Source organism: Arvicanthis niloticus, unplaced genomic scaffold, assembly GCF_011762505.2.
Source record: "Arvicanthis niloticus isolate mArvNil1 unplaced genomic scaffold, mArvNil1.pat.X pat_scaffold_261_arrow_ctg1, whole genome shotgun sequence".
NCBI lineage: Eukaryota > Metazoa > Chordata > Mammalia > Rodentia > Muridae > Arvicanthis > Arvicanthis niloticus.
Window position 1 is genome coordinate 48228 of NW_023045926.1, and position 20517 is coordinate 68744.

Below are 20517 nucleotides of genomic sequence, written 5' to 3' on the forward strand. Positions count from 1 at the left end.
ATCAACTTGCAGTTTGTTAACCTTGTATCAGTGTAGAGTCAGGCTTGAATTTCACCCACCAGGAAGTCTGAGATAACTTCTACAAATACTTGGATCCATAGGGAGAAGTTTCCTAGTGAGAAAAGCTTAAGAAAATGTGCATGCAGCATTTGGAAGCCCATTTTCGTCTGTGTTCAACCCTAGAACAACACATTGACAACAATGTTCCAATTCTTCAAAAGAAAGACAAACTTTAATTTCAGCTCAAAAATGTCAGCTGTTACCACCATTCCTAGATCTGCACTATTCATAATTATGTTACATGATTATTGTCATGCGACTGTTTGACTGCATTACTAATTATATAAATTCAGTTATTATTAGGGAAAAGAAGATATGTAGGCCAGCCAGCTTGGCCAGAATCAAGCCAGGCAATATGATTCATACTTCAGCTTGTCTCCGAGGGAAGTGCCTGCCAAACACTCTTTGAATCTTTCATCCATTTCCTGGTTCTGTGTTTGGTTGAACAAACTTTTCCAATCACCAACTTCACCTGCAACACAGAAAGCACAGAAGACTCAGATCTATGTTAGGGTATTTCTTAATTTTATCCTCTATTCTAAACAAATTTACCTAGTTTGTGCAAACATTGCTCCCCATTCGTTCTCTGACTTGTCAATAAAGCTGATCAGCCAATGGCTGAGGAAAGAGAGAATAGGGCTGGGCTTCCACCAGGCAGGGGAGGGAAACAGAGAGGGGGTGGGGGGAATCCTGAGAGACATCCTGGAAAAACACCTGAAGCCTAGAGAGCCAGACCAATATTAAAATGCAAGTATCTTAAGGATTTTGGCTAGGAGATAGCCAGATTAGCCCAGAGGATTAGAATAGATTATTAACTTCCCAGTTGCTGTGCCATAAAGCATAACTAAATAACTCTTAGAGTCAGTCTCCTCATTTGTTTGGAAACTAGTTGGGATAGAAATAGACTGCCACTTTAAAAATGGAATCTACAACCCACAATTTTCTTGTAAGATCAATACTGCCCATGGGGGTTTCTCCATTGGTGAGGTAGCAGATGGTGTGCTTACTTTACAAATCTGGGTGAAGAGGACTTCACCCCAATGGTCAACTCATATCCTTTTCCCAACGTCTGGGGTCTAAAAATCTTAGAATTTCAGAATGTCGTTCTTCCTCACTAAAGTTTCTCAACTACCCAAATACATTTTTAAAGTTAACATTTTACCTTGGGTTTGGTTAACATGTCAGACACTAAACATTTTTTTTTTTTTAAAGAAATTTAATACTTTGGCCACTTGTCCAGAGGTCGGGGCAGGAAGATCATGCTTTCAAGTCACCAGGGGACACATAACAAGTTCCAGGTCAGCCTGAACTACATGGTGAAACTCTGTCTCAACAGAAGTTTAAAACATTTTTTTCTGACATATAAGTTATTTCTTTGGCTAGTGAGATGGCTAGGCAGGTAAATGTGCCTTATCAAGCCAGGAGATCTGAGTTTGATCACTGGGACCTCTGTAATAGAAGTAGATTGACTTCTACAAGTTGCCATCTGACCTTCACATGAACATCATAGCATGCACATGTGAGCCCACATACATACATACATGCATGCATACATACACAAATATACATACACGCAAACATGTATACACACAGAAGATAAATAAATGCATGTGAAAAATAAGTTATTTCTTTCTGTGGAATCCTTGGATTGTATAGTTGAAATTGCAAAGTCTGTGTTGCGCAGCCATTGAAGTGTATGCTAATGACATGGGCTTAATGATATGAGATTATAGTTGTGATGCATTAAGGGAATGAAACAGGACACAAAGCTGTCCTCAGATGTCAGCATCTATACCCAATAACAACGAAAGGCTGGGAGAAAACACACCAACATGTATATCTTGGCTCAGGGGGGAGAAGTTTACATTTTTTGATGTCCCCTATAAATGATTTGTGTTTTATTTTCATGCTGTTCCATATTTTCCTGCCCTCTGGACTTTCTCCAAGGCACATCAAATTTACTTCATTTATTATAGGAGTTTTTCTATTCTGAATAACACTTGATGAACAGTGTGTAGAAAGGACTTATTTTCTTCTTCTTTTTTTTATTTTGGTTTTTCGAGACAGGGTTTCTCTGTGTAGCCCTGGCTGTCCTGGCACTCACTCGGTAAACCAGGCTGGCCTCGAACTCAGAAATCTGCCTGCCTCTGCCTTCTAAGTGCTGGGATTAAAGGCGTGTGCCACCACCGCCCCGGCTATTTTCCCCTTCTTAAAGCTAATAAAATCAGGCATAAGAATCAGGGTTACACAGGAATCTAGCTGCAGCCAGGTTCCTGTTGGATTTTCAATTCATATAGGTTATTTCAAATGGGTCAGATGAAAAAGTAACTGAAGGAAGTAGACCCAGCTCAGATCCCAAAATGTGATCCTGTGAAGACCCTGGGGCTTCAGCCTTCTCCCACATTGCAAAATTAAGTCTTTTGTATCCTTTTGTTATAAAACTTAACCCCAACACAGCATTCCAGTTCCCACAGAACATAACCAGTTCCCATATTAGCTGTGGTCATCCTCGCTGTTCCAGGTGCTTTTCCCAAAGCTTTCACAGCCTGAGTTCTAGCCCCAGGTCCCATATGGTGGAAGGATTGAACTGAGTTCCATAAATTGTCTTCTAACCTCCTCATGCATTTCATGTCAGATGTATACACACGTGCGCATGTGTGCACGTGTGTGCGTGTACATGCTAAATACAATAAAAATTTTTAAATATTGTTATATTTTCATCAAGTATTCAATAAAATGAAAGTGGAAAGTCCTTAAAGAATTATAAACTTGGGTAAGAACTTAGAATACTTTAATGAAATTAAGTAAACCATCTGCCAAGTACTAATTACCTAACTAATGACCATTTTATTTTTCTTTATTCACAAAATTCTGATTTTAAGTGAGTTATAATGCATCTAGCTTGAAAAAGAAATCTACATTTTTCAACTACTGCTTTAGGGAGAGAGACGGTGAATGACTGCAAACAGCCACTGAACAGGCCTTGGTGGAAAGCTCTAGAAGGGGGCTGGTCAGCTAATGTACAGGATTCCTTCCTTTGCAGTTCCCTTTCTCCTACCAGAACCAGAATGTTGGAGCTCAAGCTGCCATTTTGCCATCACTGGGCCCTTGGGGCAGTAAAGGACAGTGGACGGCTGCCAGGCACAGCTCCGGGGTTCCCTGGGTCCTGAATTCTTTCCTATTAAGGGAGGAAAAACTAAAATCCTGTTTTGCTTCAGACAAAGTGATTTGGCTTGCCTGTTAAGTGCAAAGTCACTCCCAAGCTGACACAACACTCCCCCCACCCACCCCCCCAAATGAGAGCAAGATTTACCTTTGCGGAAGAGGAAGGGCCCAATGGCACCATGTGTCTCATGAGAGTTTGCTCGCATGGCCTGGAAGGTGCTCTGGGCTGAGATGGTTTCTATTTGTTCATCCGTTAAAGAGAAACCAAGGAATTCAGAAACCTGTTTTATTCCAACAACCAAATTCTGGGAAATTTGAAAGATAAACATCTTTCAGTGAGATTTGCTGAGGCCAAGATTTTCTTAAATCAGCAGCGTTCATTTATTTATTTAATTTTTGAGAAAGCTTGTTATGTAACACAGGCTGTGTTCCTCTTACCCCTTCTGGGCTGAGCAACCTTCATCTCAGGCATGGAAGAGGTAGGTCTCTTCCTGCACTCTCCATGATCCAATCCATTCTCACACAGCAGCTAGAAAGATCCTCCTCTTTCCTCTGCTCAGATGCCTTCCATCCCCTCTGGATGAAAGCCTGTCACTTTAGGAGCTGTTCTGCTGCGCCTCACTTGGTCACACAGCCCTGTCACACACACTAGGCCCCACTCACTCCACCTGCCTCCTCTGTGCAAGCTAGTCATGCCCACTGCACTGCTACCTGGTGTGACTGTGTGTCTCTGTGTGTGGTGCATGTGTGTCTGTGTGTGTGGTGCATGTGTGTGTGTATCTATGTGTATGTGTATACGTATGTGTTCATGTGTATCTGTGTGTCTGTGTGTGTCTGTGTCTCTCTTTGTGTGTGGTATGTGTCTGTGTATGTGTCTCTGTGTGTGATGCATGTATGTCTGCATGTGGTGTATGTGTGCATGTTTGTGTATCTATGTGTATGTTTATGTGTGTGTGCGCATGTGTATCTGTGTGTGGTGGGTATGCGTATCTATGTGTGTCTGTGTCTGTGTATGTATCTGTTTCTGTATGTCTCTATGTATGTCTATGTGTCTGTGTGTGTGTGTTTGTGTCTCTGTGTCTGTGTGTGTGGTGTGTTTGTGAGTGTGTGTCTCTGTGTGTGGTACGTATGCATATCTATGTGTATGTGTATTTTTGTGTATTCATGTGTATCTGTGTATGGTATGTGTATCTATGAGTGTATTTCTATGTGTATGGTGTGTATGTGTCTGTGTGTGTGTATTTATGTCTCTCTCTCTCTCTCTCTCTCTCTCTCTCTCTCTCTCTCTCTCTCTCTCTGCTCCAGCTGCTTTTCTCAGCTTGGAATGTTCTCCCACAGCTACTTGGCTTACACCCTCATTCCATTTAGTTCTTTAATCAATCATAGCTTCTTCATGGCAACTCCTCAACCATTATGCTCTCGAATTGATCGGGCATTCCGACCTTCCACTCTTCAGTGTTCCTTCAACAGCTGTGCTGTTTGTTCTTTCTCACATTCTACATACACATCCTTTACGTTCATTGCCATGCAGCCTTCCCACCCTTATTCTAGAAGCTTCTCCAGAGCAGTGAACCTTGTTTGGATTCTTCACTGATGTATAACTTGGGCCTAAAACTGTGCTGAGCCATCTCTGACTCTATGTTTGTTAAGTCAATAAACAATCTTTTTAAAGAAAAAGCACTCACTTGGAAAATCAATTCACAACCAAATGCATATTTGATTAGATTAGCTGAGACCTATTTATTGTTTCCTCCATCATTAACACGGACTGTTCACCACAAACAGGAAAGAAAGCTGTTATTATTAAGCTGCAAGCACTGTTTTATTTGCTAAGGAAACAAACTAAAATCTTGTGTATTGTAAGCTTTTTCTAGTTTTTACTGTGTATCTAGAATTTTTTTTTTAAAAAAAATGAACACACTGTTAGTTCACACAATTAGACATTCTAAGTATGTGTTCTGTGCCTTAGTCTCTAATAAATATTGCTCTTGAATATTAATGACCATAATCTCACCTCTTTCAGGTCTTCATATAATATGAACTTAACATTTTCATTGTCAATATGTTTGTTCCAATTAATTGCAAAATCAAAATAACTTCCCCAAGAAACTAGAAAGCACAGGAGAAAAAAATTGTAAGACACTGTACATAACTGACAAAAACAAATACCATACATATGAGTGAATCTTAAAAGAGATTATGCTTATTACAAGTCTGTCTCCAAGAGGTGGAACACACCTGGCTCACTGTCCTTTTCCATCCATGTCTTACTTCCTCAAACATTTTCCATTAATGAGACAACTGAGTAAGTTATGAGAATGATCTGATCAGAGCTGTAAGATTCCTCAGAGATACTGAGGCCACTCAGAAAGAGTGCACGGGCCTGAGTTTCCTTTCTGTTGCTGTGATAAAAAAATACCCTGACCCAAGCAACTTAAGCAGAAAAAGAGTTTCTTTCAGTTTATAATTCAAGATTACGTCCATCCTTGTGGAGAGGTCATCATGGCAGGAGTTTGGTCGGCCCATCATGGTGCCCCTAACATGTTCATCATCTCTAGATGTTGGAGTTCAGATTTTTGCAAGGAAGAAATCCTGTCCAAGTTATTACTGTCACATCTTACTGCTAATCAACTGAGCAGAAAGTATGAACGCAGACAGTGGAGAAGATTCTTTATGCTGTCTCACAAATCACAAAAATCATCACTGAATGTTTCCTTGTGGTATTATATATGTATTCAGTGGTATCATGGATTTGCCCCACCTGACTCCAGGAAGTGTTTCTAGACAACAGAAGCATGCTTCACTGGCATCTCCTAGTGAGTTTTCCTTGCTGCTATGATTCAATCCAATATTTATCTTTTCCAGGCAGCTGGCACTATATGTAGTGTTCATGTATGCAGAATGCTGTGGGATTTGCTATATCAAACACCTTTTAAAGCGGACTTTATAAATTGTGGTATATAGATACAACATGGAATATTAAAATAGAGATGCTGACAGCCATAACATAAATGAACCTTGGAGGCATGATGCAGACTAGTATAAGACAGAAAACAAAATACTGGTCTCATCTACATGTTGGATCTTTTTAAAGGTTGAATAATACAGAAAGCAGGATGGTGTCAGGGATGGGAAGGAAGGCAATTATAACTCTGATGTAACTTTGGAGTACTGAGTTGTGAATAAGTCTAGTGAGCTAAAGTACAGCATAAGGACTACGGTTATGAATCGGTCTTGTATACTGAAATAGTGGCTTGCTAAGGGAACAGCAAAGATATATGACTCTATACACAACAAAGCAGCTGTGTGACACGATTGCTTGACTTCAATAATCATTTCACACATGTGTGTGTGTGTGTGTAGCAAAATGCAATGTCCACCTTAAACATCATTTAAAAAATCATTTTAGAGAAGCGGTTCTGTTGTGTGCAAGCACTTTTCCTGGGGAGATGCAACACACATGTCTACTCATCCCCAATAGATATCCCACAACAGACCAAAGTACGGATACCAACTTGGTGAACCAGTACGTTTGGTTGGGGTTACTTACAGGACCAGAAATGACTCAAGGACAGCTGCATCACAAGGCCTGTGGGGAACAGCTCACAAAAGCTGGGAACCTGGAGCACACTGCACAGCCTGCAGGCAGCTCAACAGGTTGGAGAGTATCCTTTGAACTGACTCTGGTCTAAACCTCTTCCAGGCAGCTTGGCTGTTTCTGCTTCTTCCAGACCCTCGTCTGTCTCAGGGTCTTCTTTAAAGCTCAGTTTCCAGCTGGAGAGATTGCTCAGTGGTTAAGAGCACTGACTGCTCTTCCAGGGTTCAATTCCCAGCAACCACATGGTGGCTCACAACCATCTGTAATGGGATCTGATGCCCTTTTCTGGTATGTCTGAAGACAGCTACAGTGTACTCATATACATAAAATAAATTGAAAGAAAAAAAGCATAGTTTCATTTCTTCTGAAAGGGACTCTCAGATTATTTTAATCTCCTAGAAAACTGTCACACAACATGTAACATCTCTTAAAGAGAACAGACACTATCGTCTGTCTCCTCTATGGTCATTTAGCTGCTGTTAAAAGGAGATACGTATAGATCTCTATCCACTGTACCCATGGACCACTTAAGTGGGGTGATTAGCAATTGGCAGAACATGTTTGTTAGTGTTCTCAGCTGTACACCAGGGCCTTACTCTGGTTGGTCATGAGTCTTAAGGAAAAGCACTCCTATATATACTTAGTTTAGTATCTGAAGACGCAGTAATAGTTAAAAATTAATCGTTATTATTTCATCACAAAGCTCCATAACTTCCGGAGAGACTTGACAGTTAATAATGGTGGGTGGGGGATGGTCAGTTTCCTCTAGAGTATAACCATGCAGGCTCCAGTACAGAACTTCCCGTCCATGCTCATGCAAGTTACTGTGATGGTCTGAATGAAATGTCCTCATAGACTCAGATGTTTGGATACTTGGTCCCAAGTTAGTGGTGCTGTTTGGGTAGGTTTAGGAGGTGTAGCCCTGGCTGTCCTGGAACTCACTCTGTAGACCAGGCTGGCCTCAAACTCAGAAATCTGCCTGCCTCTGCCTCCCAAGTGCTGGAATTAAAGGCGTGAGCCACCACTGTCTGGCTCCCTCTCTCTTCTTGTGGTTGCAGTTTGAGTCGTGACTCCTCAGCTTCCTGCTCCAGCCACCATGCCTCCTTTTGCCATGATGCACTCTTATCCCTCTGGGACTGGAAGCTCAAATAAACTCTTTCTTCAGTAAGCTGTCCTGGCCATGGAGTTCCATCGCAGTGACAGAAAAGTGACTAGTGTGGCAACCCCATATAAACTCAGCAAGTCAAGCCACATGTGCACAGAAACACACGGAATAGGGAGAATTGTTGGGGAGAAGAAAGGTTTCAATGGGAAAAGGAGTGGGGACAAGACAGGGTCATGGGGAGGGAAAAGGCTAAAACTCATTATACGCATATGTGAAATTATCAAGGAACAAGAAATAAATCAGAAATTTAAAATAGTTATCGATAATTAGAGATAAGATGTTTGCATAGTCTAACAAAAATGTCCTAGGTGTATCTACACAAGTCTGTGGATTTTTCTTTTTATCTTTCTTAGTTTTTCTTGACACTTTGTGATACAGTGACTTGAGGGGAGAAAAACCCTAAAAATGCTTTTTCTACATTATTCTTAAAAACTCTATGACCACTCAATATTCATGGTTAATAAATGAACTCTCCAGAGTAATGGTTCTCAACCTGTGGGTTGTGACCCATGGGGGGGGGGGGAGGATCAAAAGATCCTTTCACAGTGGTCCCATAAGAGCCTAGGAAGTATCAGATATTTACATTAGGACTAGCAACAGACTACTGCAGTTGTGGAGTAGCAGCAAAAATATTTTATGGTTGGGGTCACCACAGCATGAGGAACTGTACCAAAGGGTCTCAGCATTAGGAAGGTTGAGAACTACTGCTCTAGAGTGGTTCTCTTTGAAATCGGAGATGCATTGCAGTAGCTTGGTGCGTGAAATTGGTGTTGCTGCTGCTGCAAAACCCTCATTTAAATGTAACCTTTCGGTTCCAAGGTGTTCACACATCATACTTCTTTATATTTTCACATTTATGTGTTCACCTGTTGAAGATGAAATTCTTTTATTAACAGTCATACCTTGTCCCTTTATGAATTGTCTGAAGAAGTCATCCCAAGAGGCATAGCTTGGGATGTCGGGGACATCGTTATGGAAATGAAAAAAGGACACCGCTGTATCCTTAGGGTTTCGAAATATCACCAAAATCTAAAGAGCAAAAACCAAGTTAATGCTTGTAGCTTTGTATTGCTCTGTGGAAAAGAGAAGGGTAAACACTGTCATGATTGTGTCGGTACAGAGAACAAGAGGGACCATGGTAAGTCGCAGATGGGGAAAGGGAAGAGGAAGGATGGAAGAGTGGCGCCCAGAGGACCTTTGCTAATAAGGAGTTTCCACCATAAAAAGGCAAAAACAGAACAATTTCCCTAGCAGAATCAAGAAGGATGATTTGAAAGGTAAAATCCCAAATAAAGTTAAAAAAAAAACAAAAAACAAACCAAACAAACAACAACAACAAAAAAAAAGCCCCAGCAAACAAATCAATCCTTAAGGTCATGAACTGAGGTGCAGAGATGGTGTGTGTCTGTGGGAATGCAGATGGAGTCACAACTCTCATTCCTGTTTGGCTTCTCCAATGACCTCCGATGCCCTTTGGAGGAAAGGTGTGAAAGGAGCACTGTAAGGAGCAGACTCTATGCCTAGGGACCCAGGGATTGTGGGAGAGTGCATGGCTGCTTCATGTGCCTGGTGGACATCGCATCCTGGCATCCTGTTTCAAACCTAAGACACACCTGAGCATCGGGTTGAACACAGACGGACAGATACAGATACAGATACAGATACAGATACAGATACAGATACAGATACAGATACAGATACAGATACAGCAGATGTGGGATAAGGCAGAACAAATGTCAGGTGACTTTCTGAAAAGGGGAAAACGACTCTCCCCACCCCTCCAACGCCTTACCCCCTCCATGGGAAATTTTTTGACTAAATAAATTTGAGGGCATTGTAAGAAGCAGTTGAACCCAGCAGGGGGCAACACTAGCCCTCTGCAGAGTCGCAGAGTCACAGAGGAAGCTGCTCCTCCAGTTCTTTTGGCCGCTTTCCAGAGCTTTTCTAGACTTGGTTTTCTGTGAAAATTGAAAGACTACAAGCTGCAAAGCAATAGCAGCTCGAGTCCTCAAATGCAAAGGACACTAACTAATTCATGGAAACATACCCAGAGACTTTTAAACTGGGGTTGGAGGAGGGTCGTAGCTAACAACAGAGAGGCTGAGAAGATAGCGCCTGATTTTCATTTTATCTAATTATAGTTCTATGCAAGGTATCATCAGACCTACCCTATGATCTCTCCAATCAAAGGGGGGAGAAAAATAAACGTTTTGCTTGTTTGTTTGTTTGTAGCATCTTTAAGATATAAATCGGTATCTACTAAAGTGGTAAATATGGCTAATTCCAAGACACCAGGACTCCTTGAAGCAGCACCAACCTTGGGAACGTCTTACTTTCTCTGGCTCTTCATTGAGAATCCTACACTCACACTCTTAGATTTTTCTTCTCTTCTTTAAGGATTTTCTTTCTACCAACATATCTCCATTTTGTTGTTATTGCTGTTTAAGACAGGGCTGTTGCCTGGCCTGGAACTTACTATGTCCACCACACCTGCCCCTGTCTCTTGTGTGCTGGGATTAAAAGCAGGTGCCGCCATATTAAAATATCTTTAATAAAATCTCCAATTTTTGCATCATACTGGCTAATCCTAAAATGCTTTACCGCATCAAAGTCACAAATCCTGGTTAGGTCTGAGTCCCGGCCCTCAGGCTGCTGATCGATGGAGCAGCATGTCTGTCCCCTCACTGCTGACAAGTGTCTCACAGAGATACTTGAGCACTGATGTTCACAAGAGCAAAGAAATGAAGCCAGCCTAGATGACCATCAACAGACGAATGGATGTAGGAAATGTGGTCACAATGGCATTTCATTCACTGTAAAGGACACTGGAGCCATTGACATTTGCAGGAAAGCAGGAGCAACTGGAAAGCATGTTAAGCAGTATAAGCCAGATTCATATAAATAGCACACACTCTCTCACATATATTGAGAATCTACAACTGAGTGTGTGTGTGAGAGAGAGATGTGTATGTGTTTATGTGTGTGTATGTGTGTGCATATGAAAGAGAGAGTGTTTTCTCACACATATTCAGTATCTACAACTGAGTGTGTGTGTGAATGTGTGTGAGAGATTGTGTGTGTATGTGAGAGAGTATGTGTGTGTGTGTGTGTGAGAGAGAGTGTGTGTAAGTGTGTGTGAGTATGTGTGTATGTATGTGTGTGTGTGTGTAGATCATGAAAGTAGAAGAGGGACCATGAAAAAAAACATGAGACCCCAAGAAAGGGGGAGAGGGAATCCATGTGATAAGAAGGCAGAAAGGGACTCATAAGAGTGGGGGTAGAGGACGGGACGAGTAGGGGAAGTGGAGGCACACCTTGTCGCTCCTGGTGTTAGATGTTTAAGCAAATGTTAAGAGTAGTCAAGGCAACAAGAATTCTGTCTAGTGATGTAATGTAATGGTGGCAATTTTATGTGAAGTTCCAAAATAATACAGTTGCAGATGTCACTAGAAAAAATTGTTCATTGTATAGGACTAAAGCAGTGAGATTCTGAAGCCTATCAATTGTAAAACCAATGATAATAAACTACACATTTCCTCTTTTGTATGATTTCTATACAGGTTGAAATGCATTTGACTTTTAAGTGGAGCCATAGCAAAACATCTGAAGAAAGAAACAAGAGAAATACTACGTTCTGTATGTCACATATTCAAATTTCACAATTACTAGCAAATTAATCACATCAAAAGCCAATAATGGGGTTGACTATGTAGCTTGGTGGTAGCACTCTTACTGAGCATGCGTGACGCTCTGGGCTTGTCCTCTAGCACTGCCAAAAAGCAAGGTCAGAATTCCAGAGAAAGCAAAGGGCAGCCTATAATATATATATGTTTCAAATTCAGTACACACATGATACACATACAAACACACAAGCAAAGCACTCATACACAAACAAAATAAATCTTTTAATAGGTCTCAAATTCACTCACCTTGGCTTTGTTCTTGAAAATAGACTGAGGTAGCTTATCATAGTGGAGGTGAGTTGTCAAAATCCTTGGTGATGGAAACAGTTTCATTCTCTACAAAATATGCACAATAAGATGAGTGTGTGTGTGTGTGTGTGTGTGTGTATGTGTGTGTACCTAGAATTATGGTACTAAGTAGTGGCTTCAAGCACCCTAAAATTACTGTATCTTCTGCCCCCTACATTTTTCATGGAGAATCATAAACAAATCATTAATCTCATCAACTATTTTATTGGACCCTGCTATCCATCTTCAATCATGGTCACGTATTCTTTACCCTTTATAACAATCACATCGATGAGTTCAAAACCTGTCTTCTTTAGTCGTATCTCTTCTGTATCAAGGTCTTACCATAAATAGTCAAGTCTTCCATGGTTCCTAAAAATCCATCTAAAACAAATAGATCTACTTTTAAAACTTTTCTTAGTGTGTGAGTGCATTTCCATGCAAGCACATGTATATATGTAAATGTGGGATATATATATATAATATATATATGTATGTATATATGTATACACACACACACACACACACACACACATATATATATTTCTATGCATGTACTTCTCTCAGAGGCCAGAGAAGACACTGGGTGACCTGCTGTGTCACTGCCCACACAGTGTTCCTTTGAGACAGTCTCTGACCTAATATGGAGGTGGGTTGACAGCCAGAAAGCCCCAGTAACTCCCGTCTCCGTTCCCTCCAGCAATGGAATTATAGGAACACTTGGCCTTTCATGTGGGCACTGAGATCTAAACTCAGGCCTTATGCTTACATAGCAAGAACACTCACATTATCTTTTTAGCCCCTAGATATATTTTTTACTTTTATGTTTTTTCAAGACAAAGTTTCCTTGTATAGCTCTGGCTTTCTTGGAACTAGCTCTGTAGACCAGGTTTGGCCTCGAACTCAAAGACCTGCCTGCCCCTGCCTTCCAAGTGCTGGGATAAAAGGAGTACCACATACTCAAATATCCCAACAGAATACGAAGGCCCACATTTCCTAACTATCAGAGAGATTATTTATGAAATATTTTGTTCATCTAAGGGTTATAGGATAGCTAATTATTTTCTGTTATCTATTTCTACTGAGAACTAAAGAGAACAAAGTTTTATGGCCATGTGAGGGTGTGAGGGTGTATGTCAATAACCAGCAGTAGGGAGAGTGAGGCAGGAAGAACACAAATTTAAAGCAGCCTGGGCACATAATAAATTCCAGGTCACGGGACACCCTGGCTGAAGAGCAAACCCACAAATGGCGTTAAGTGGTGAAGGGTTTTTAGCTTCAAATCAGCCCTTTCTAAGTGTTATTCAGACAGTGCGGCTTCTGTTTGGTCAGCTCCATGTTTGAGGAGATCTCTCAAAGCTTCCTAAGCCATGTTGTAAGTCTAGTGACAAAGTAATATTTAGGAATTTGTAGCTAATGCTGTAAGAACTTAGGAAGATTTTGACTCAAACAAGAGAAAAAGAATCAAGATTTTGAAAGATTAAAAATTATTTAATCAACCCAGTGAGTCCAAGTGGCGATTTGCAGTGGTAATGGCTCATTTACTGTAAACTGTAACTTGGGGTTTGAAATAACTTAGTTACATCCGTTCACACCAGGCTGGTACTGGAGCCTCTATTTTAGAGATTAAGGTTAGGCTCTGAGGTTTTAGATGCTTTGTATGACATCAGATAGGTGGCCATTTTCAGATTAAGTGATAGTTTACTGTTTCTCTTACACCATGTGGTCCCAAGTCACCCAGTGACTCATGCAGAATGACAAAGCAGGATTAGAGGCACAGACGGGAACTAGATATATAGCACTTCATTCAAACAAATGAGTAACATAGCCCAAGTGTAATCGACAGGCAGGCTGACTGTGTGCAGAACATAACCCAAGTGTAATCGACAGGCAGACTGACTGTGCACAGAGCTTCTTTAGACTGTGTCTTACAGGAAAGCTTTCTATAAATCGAATCGCTATTAACTAAGTTTACCTTCTCACTGATTTCTGTTTAAAACTAAAAGGCACACTGCATTTTTAAAAGTAGACATCACTAAATTATAATTAAAATATAAATTTGTCTCTAAAGTACCTGAATAAAAAAAAAAACATTTCTGATAAACTTCAGATATGAAACCCCAAAAGGTTTGACAAAGAGTTCAAACATTTTTCTGGCAATTCTGGAGCCAGTGAGCGGGCACTTTATGGTCTATATTACAAGAACGTGATTGTGTTTCATTTTGAAGGAAGGAACACACACACACACACACACGCACACACATACACAAACACACACACACACACACTGTCCATGGTTTGTTCTTAGTTAACCTTCAACCTAGATGTCATCGAAACAGAGGCTGGGGAGAATGTTAAGTCTAGGTATCCTTAACGTTTACCAACTTGTTGGGGTTGGTCTGGTGCTGCTATGTATTCAGATGTTAAATAATGTATCCCAAGACCTGGTTGCCCCATCTGGCACTGCCAACTTAGCTTACAGCTAATTCCAAAGCTGCTGCAAGCAGCTTCCTTCAAGCCTTCCCCTGGGCACCAGTGATGTGGCTTAGGTGTGCACCAGACAAATGGTGGTCTTAAACCTCAGCCCAATTTGGGTCCATGAAAGAAAAGCCCAGAGCCACGAAAGTTAGACAAACCTTGGTTCCAACTAAGGGGAAGAATTAGTCACCATAGACAACTGTTGGTCTGAGGAGGAGCCTATAGATGTAAGAACCAAGTTCCAAAGCTACAGTGGGACTTAAAAGCCTCAAACTTCTGAACTGGGTATATATATGTATGTGTATATGATGTATATGTATGTATAAAATAAAAGGCTAAAGTTTCTAAAGAAAGAAGAGAATATATATATATATATATATATATATATATATGTTATTCTAATTTCTATGTTAAAAACAAAACAGGAGAGACAATGTCACGGGACATCTCGTTTATGTATAATCTTACTATACTTACCATCATAATGATAATTATTATAATTTTATCTATCCTTTTAAAAGAGATCAAAATAAGACAAACTTTGAAAAGAGAGAGACTAAAAAGTTAGGTGCTAGATTACAGGCCATTGAACAGAGATCCGAAGATCTGGGATCTGCAACAGCAACAGAAAAGATAGCTCCAGATGAGAAAAATCCACAAAGGTGCAAGGAATTAGAAATGCAACCCATAGACTGGCAACTGGATGTAGTGGAACATGCCTGTAAGCCCAGCGCTTGGGAGGCAGAGGCAAGGGAGCCAGTAGCTTAAGCTCATCCTTGGCTACAATGAGAATTTCAGGAAGGCAGGGCTACATGAGACCCTCTTTAAAAAAAAACAAAAAACAAAAAACAAAAAACAAAAAACAAAAAACAAAAAAACCTTGACAGGACTGGAGAGATGGCTCAGCAGTTAAGAGCACCAACTGCTCTTCCAGAGGTCCTGAGTTCAATTCCCAACAACCACATGGTGGCTCACAACCATCTGTAATAGGATGTGATGCCCTCTTCTGGTGTGTCTGAAGACAGTGGCAGTGTACTCACATTAAATAAATAAATAAATAAATAAATAAATAAATAAATAAATAGATCTTTAAAAAAAGAAATTAAAATATACTTCCCTGGAGAAACAATCTCCTGTGTAATGTGAAACATACAAGCCAACAATCTAAACCCTATTCCAAACATCAAACAAGCCTGTTTGTACTGAAGGTAGGTAACAACATTGGCAAATAAAGTGACAAAGATCTTGACCCAGGACGTCATAGGTGTTTAAAGGTTAGAAAGCTGGATGCGTGTTAGCATCACTTCTAAGGCAATGCCAAATGTCCTCACTAGGAGCGAGGCCACGCGGCAGCTGTTTGGCTTTTCTCTAGGTGTTCCATCTCTTCACTTAGCAAAAGCTCAGGTCCATTCTTCTGGCCCTAAAGCCCGAGCCCCTTCTGTCTGAGCCTCCATTGGATGTCCTCGAGCATAGACAACCCTCCCCAGGTTTGGGACTCTGGGCCTTAATGAGTTCTCTTTTGCCTCTCGAGGTGCCTTGGGTGGCTTCCTGCAGCAGGCTTTGGTGCTTGCCTCCCAGTCAGTCTCAAGTTCTCAAACAGCTGTCATTCAAATGTTTCTGCTGCTACTTCCCCGAATCCATGTTTCCATGGGCTCCCTTCTACCTGTGGAGCCTTGAAGTTTGTATTTATCAAGCATGTAGAGTGTGGTCACTTCTCAGAAGCTGTTCCTGAGAGTCCCCATGCTCTGGGTTTCTTATGTCTGCTCTGGGGAGGCTTGGTGGTGAATACTTCCGGAAGTTTTACTGAAATGGCAGCCCCCTGAGTCCCACCTTCCTTCCTTTCTGTATTCTGATGTATCTAGAGGCCAGGAGAAGATGGTTCACCTTCTTCCCGCTGCGTCCAAGCACAATATCCCAAAGCAGAGCCTCACTCTTATTCCTTACTCTTGGGCAGTAAGCAGAGATTCCCGAATGCTGGTGTCCCAGCCAGCTCTGACTGGAAAGAGGGTAATGCGGACAGGCTGAGAGCTCTGTAGCGCTTTCAATGCTCATCTGAGCCGTGTCTGTCCTAACTACCGCTTCGCTATTCCTCAGGTCACATACGCAGCAGCCATAATTAAGGTAGGGGAATTGAAAATGCCTCTGCCTAGTGTCCTTCCCATGCCTGTGACTTTCGGCTTTAGTTCACATCCTGGTGTTCTCAGATTACCCGACAAGTTAAAAAAAATTGCTACTACTAGTAAGAATAGTTGTATATTAAACTCCTTTAGAGCTCCAATCAGAAAGCTCAGATTTAATTTTTGGCCTTGCCATTTATTATCTGCTCCATCTCGGGCAAGGCTGGGAGTTTCATCTTTTGTCAATTGGTGAAAGGGTTGTTTTGTAATAAAATGAGATGATACTGAATGTGGTAAGCAAGCAATAACTCATGATTAGTGACCACTTTTTAAACTCAGAAGGGAAGACTCCAGAATGGAATAAACCTCCCTGGGGTCATGTGCTGTACGTTGAAAGAATGTGTGTACTAACCTGATATTTTTCTGCATCACCACATTCAAGAACTGGAAATTCTGGACATGTGTATTTCTTTTTAGAAACAGCAAATATTAATTCACTGACAATATGGAGAATCCAGTTTGAGCCTGTAAGAAAAAAACACACAAACGAACGAACGAACAAACAAACAAACAAACAGAAAACAGGAACTCATCAAGAAGTCTTGTTAACAAAGACATTTCACCTTAGCACATAGATCAGGAAAGTTTAAATTTTCAACTCTCCCATGACGTCTATATTCACTTCTTTAGAGACTGGAAGAAATTGGGCACTGGTTCTGAAAAAAATATGCTGAAAAAAATAATTTGGAGAAAAGAGTATTTGTGTGTTTTAACATGGAATTTAATGTATTTATAAAATTTTACTTGTGTCATCTTCCTTTTTCCTTCCTACTCCCTCCCATCTTTCCTTTTGGGGGGCAGGGTCTTGCAGTGTACCCCACATTAGCTTCTAATTCATGAGTCCCATCTTAGCCTCAAGAATATTGAGATTACAGATGTTTGACACATCAGCCTCAGATGTCTCCTTGACATGGTTCATTTTGAACATGGAATATGTTTCTTGAAGAAGAATATTATGCTAGAGAAATGTTGGGTTTATATAGTATATTTCCTCCTGAATTAAGCTACAGGAGTGTATGATCTTGATTTTATAAAAGTCCAGCATTAAATAACAGAAAGTTGTCCAAAGAGATGGGCTTTCATAAGTGACAGTTGAAAGAATCAGTAATAGATGCTGCCAGAGGGTGGAATAGCCCACACCTAAAACCCAAGCGCATTAGAGGCCGAAGCAGAAGACTGTACGTTCTAGGCCAGCCTGAACCTCAATTCAAACAAAGACTCAAGCAGAAAAAGAAGATATGTACAGTAGAGTCAGTTAGATTCTTAATCTTTATCCTCCACTGATAATGGACCTTCTAAAACAGATTTGAGAAACCGGAGAATTAGTGTTAGATCCTGAAAAAAAAAAAAAAAAAAAAAAAAAAAAAAAAAAAACTACCACATGGAAACCGTTATATAAATGACAGAAATGGCCTCCTTCCATTGTCTGTCAAAAATATCACATTTTGTTATTCTGACCCGGCCAAGCCTCCCACCACCCATTCCATCATCCACCATGACCTCTGTACCCTGGCCTCTTCCTCCAGGATGATATATATCGAGCTGTCTCAGTTGTTGACTTTATAACGCATGTGCTCTCCTGTCATCCTGGTCCCCTCCATCCTGATTTCCGGTGAGTTCCTAGTGGAGATGAGCCTCCTCCTTCCTGCCTTCACCCTCTCCCACCTCCTTACAAATGCACTCTTAGGAAAAGGCGCTCTTTACCACATTTCCGGTAGGACGCTAGCAGGATGTCATCACTTCTGGCTTCAAAGGCATCCAAAGCTCGAAAGGTTTCCTGAGTGCACATGGTAACTGGATAGGGGATCCCCTGGTAGGTGAGAAATAACTGGGAAAGCGTAGTCTCTTTCGATTTTTCTAAAGCGTCATCAATGTACTCAATTAACTTGGACCTATCAGCCATGCTGGCTCCCTGCTAATGAGTCCACTCTGTGTCACCCAGGCGCAGTGACTATTTGTAATAGTCTTTCCCAGTCACATGGAAAACAATCACCCAATTCTCATCCTGTTTGAATATCCTCCTGACAAAAGGTGAGCCACAGGTGCAGGCCCGGGCTCAGGGACTGTTATCCTAAGAGGCTTACCCACCCCAGGAAAAGAAGAACAAAATCTCTTGACAGAAGATTAATAGACACTAAATATTTAACAAATAGATGCTTAATAAAAACAGACATTCAATCTTCCTTTGAGAAATTCTCAGAGTGAGACTTCTGGTTTCCTTTGGATTGGCAGTTTTCTAAACACATCTCACTTAGTGTGACAATTAAAATCACAGGTAATTTAGTTAAGTGATTAAAGCCCCAACTTAGGGCTATTCCTGGACATCGGGCTCTGTTCTGTTATTTATTAACTTAAAAGATTTGTAAGTCGTGTCTTTACCCATTCAGCAGTCCATCTCTGGCTCACAGAACGGAGCTACTTTGTGAGGAGGAGAGATCAGTGCAGGGCCATCTGCCATCCTCTGAGCTCCGCCCCCTGTAGGTCCAGGACTCTGGGATGAGATGATCACTCTCCTCAGAGGACTCCCAAGCACCACTCTTTCTCTTGGATCACCGGGCCTACAACCATTGTCTCTCTCACAGCATGGTGTGGCCCTGGGGCCCACAAAGATATGTGTCCACCCTCTGGATCATGTCCTTAAGACAAGGCGTTGCCAATTCTTTTATAGCCCCTTTCTCATGGCTTTTATGGCCTTTTTACACCATGAAATCACTTTATTCGGATTAATTTATAGTGGAAAATGTCATACAGGTGTTTTTAAGAGTCCACTCAAACACTCGCTCAGTCCCCGACCCTGTCCATCTCAGTATCTTCTGTACAGTCAGGATACACTCCTTCAGCCTGGAGCAGACAGCCGCTCCTACCTAGACTTCAAATCTTCACGAGTGATTACACCTTTATGCCTAAGGGGTCATTAGAGAGGATTTTTTAAAAATTTCTTTTGTTTGAACTTCTAGCTTGGATGAATCCATTTGCAAGCTTGGCATCACTTCAGCACCTCACTGAAACCCTGCCAGGGCTTAATGTCACCCTGATTCTGGGCATAATACAGAAACTCATCTCAGAAAAGCAAGGAGAGCCAAACTGATGGCTGGGCTCCCTGAGTCAGATCTCACAGGCTCATCATCACTAGCCAAACTGAAGCCGCCAGTGATGGAGTGGCTCCATGTGTATCCAACAGACACAGAGCCTACAGCACACTAGCTGCAGTGATTGGCATCTGGGCCTTCAGGCCTGACTGCCTGCATGCAGCAGCAGGTGAGCCTGTTGCAGACAGTGCAGCTGCTGCTGGTGACGGAGCCGCAAGTGCTGGCTTGTGAGCAGCTCTCATCTGAGGCGCCCAACTGGCAAGAAGATCACTGCAAAAAGTGTTGGCTCTGTTCACATGTGCCTTTCTAAGTGAGTGCCCATTCCTTGTCAAGATATGCCTGAGGTTGACTTTAAAAAGTTATTGGAAAGCTCACAGGCTTCTGATGCCCCTGACTTCTGACACACTCAGATATAAACATATACACACACATATGCACACACACACACACTCAGGCACCCATACACACACACACAACTAGGCTGAGTGTGGTGCCATACATTTTTGTTCCCAGCACTTAAGAGGCAGAGGAAGGTGGAGTTCTATGATTTCAGGCCAGCCAGGACCACAAAATGAGACTTTGTCTCAAGAACAAACGCAGACACAGAGATAGACAGACAGACAGATGCACACACACACACACACACACACACACACACACACACACACACATCCATGCACACACACATGCAAACAAACGAAAAAAACCTAAACAAAAAACCCAAATAACAGCAACAACAAAAACAATAGCATAGTAGTTTAAAAATACAAACAAGAGGGAGTAAAAGGACGAAAAGTGTCCAACATTCAACAGT

At 41.4% G+C, this 20517-nt stretch overlaps 1 protein-coding gene across 1 annotated transcript; it reads right to left on the reverse strand.

Moving 5' to 3' along the window:
- Positions 1-204: 204 nt before the first annotated feature.
- LOC117701831 (sulfotransferase 6B1-like) lies at positions 205-18565 on the reverse strand. Its single transcript, XM_034493252.2, has 7 exons — positions 18319-18565; positions 16967-17079; positions 11918-12007; positions 8891-9017; positions 5240-5334; positions 3374-3530; positions 205-532 (listed from the first exon to the last, which is right to left on the reverse strand). Exons 1-7 carry the CDS (start codon positions 18515-18517, stop codon positions 402-404), a joined length of 912 nt encoding a protein of 303 aa, XP_034349143.1. The 5' UTR covers positions 18518-18565; the 3' UTR covers positions 205-401.
- Between the last annotated feature and the right edge of the window lie 1952 nt (positions 18566-20517).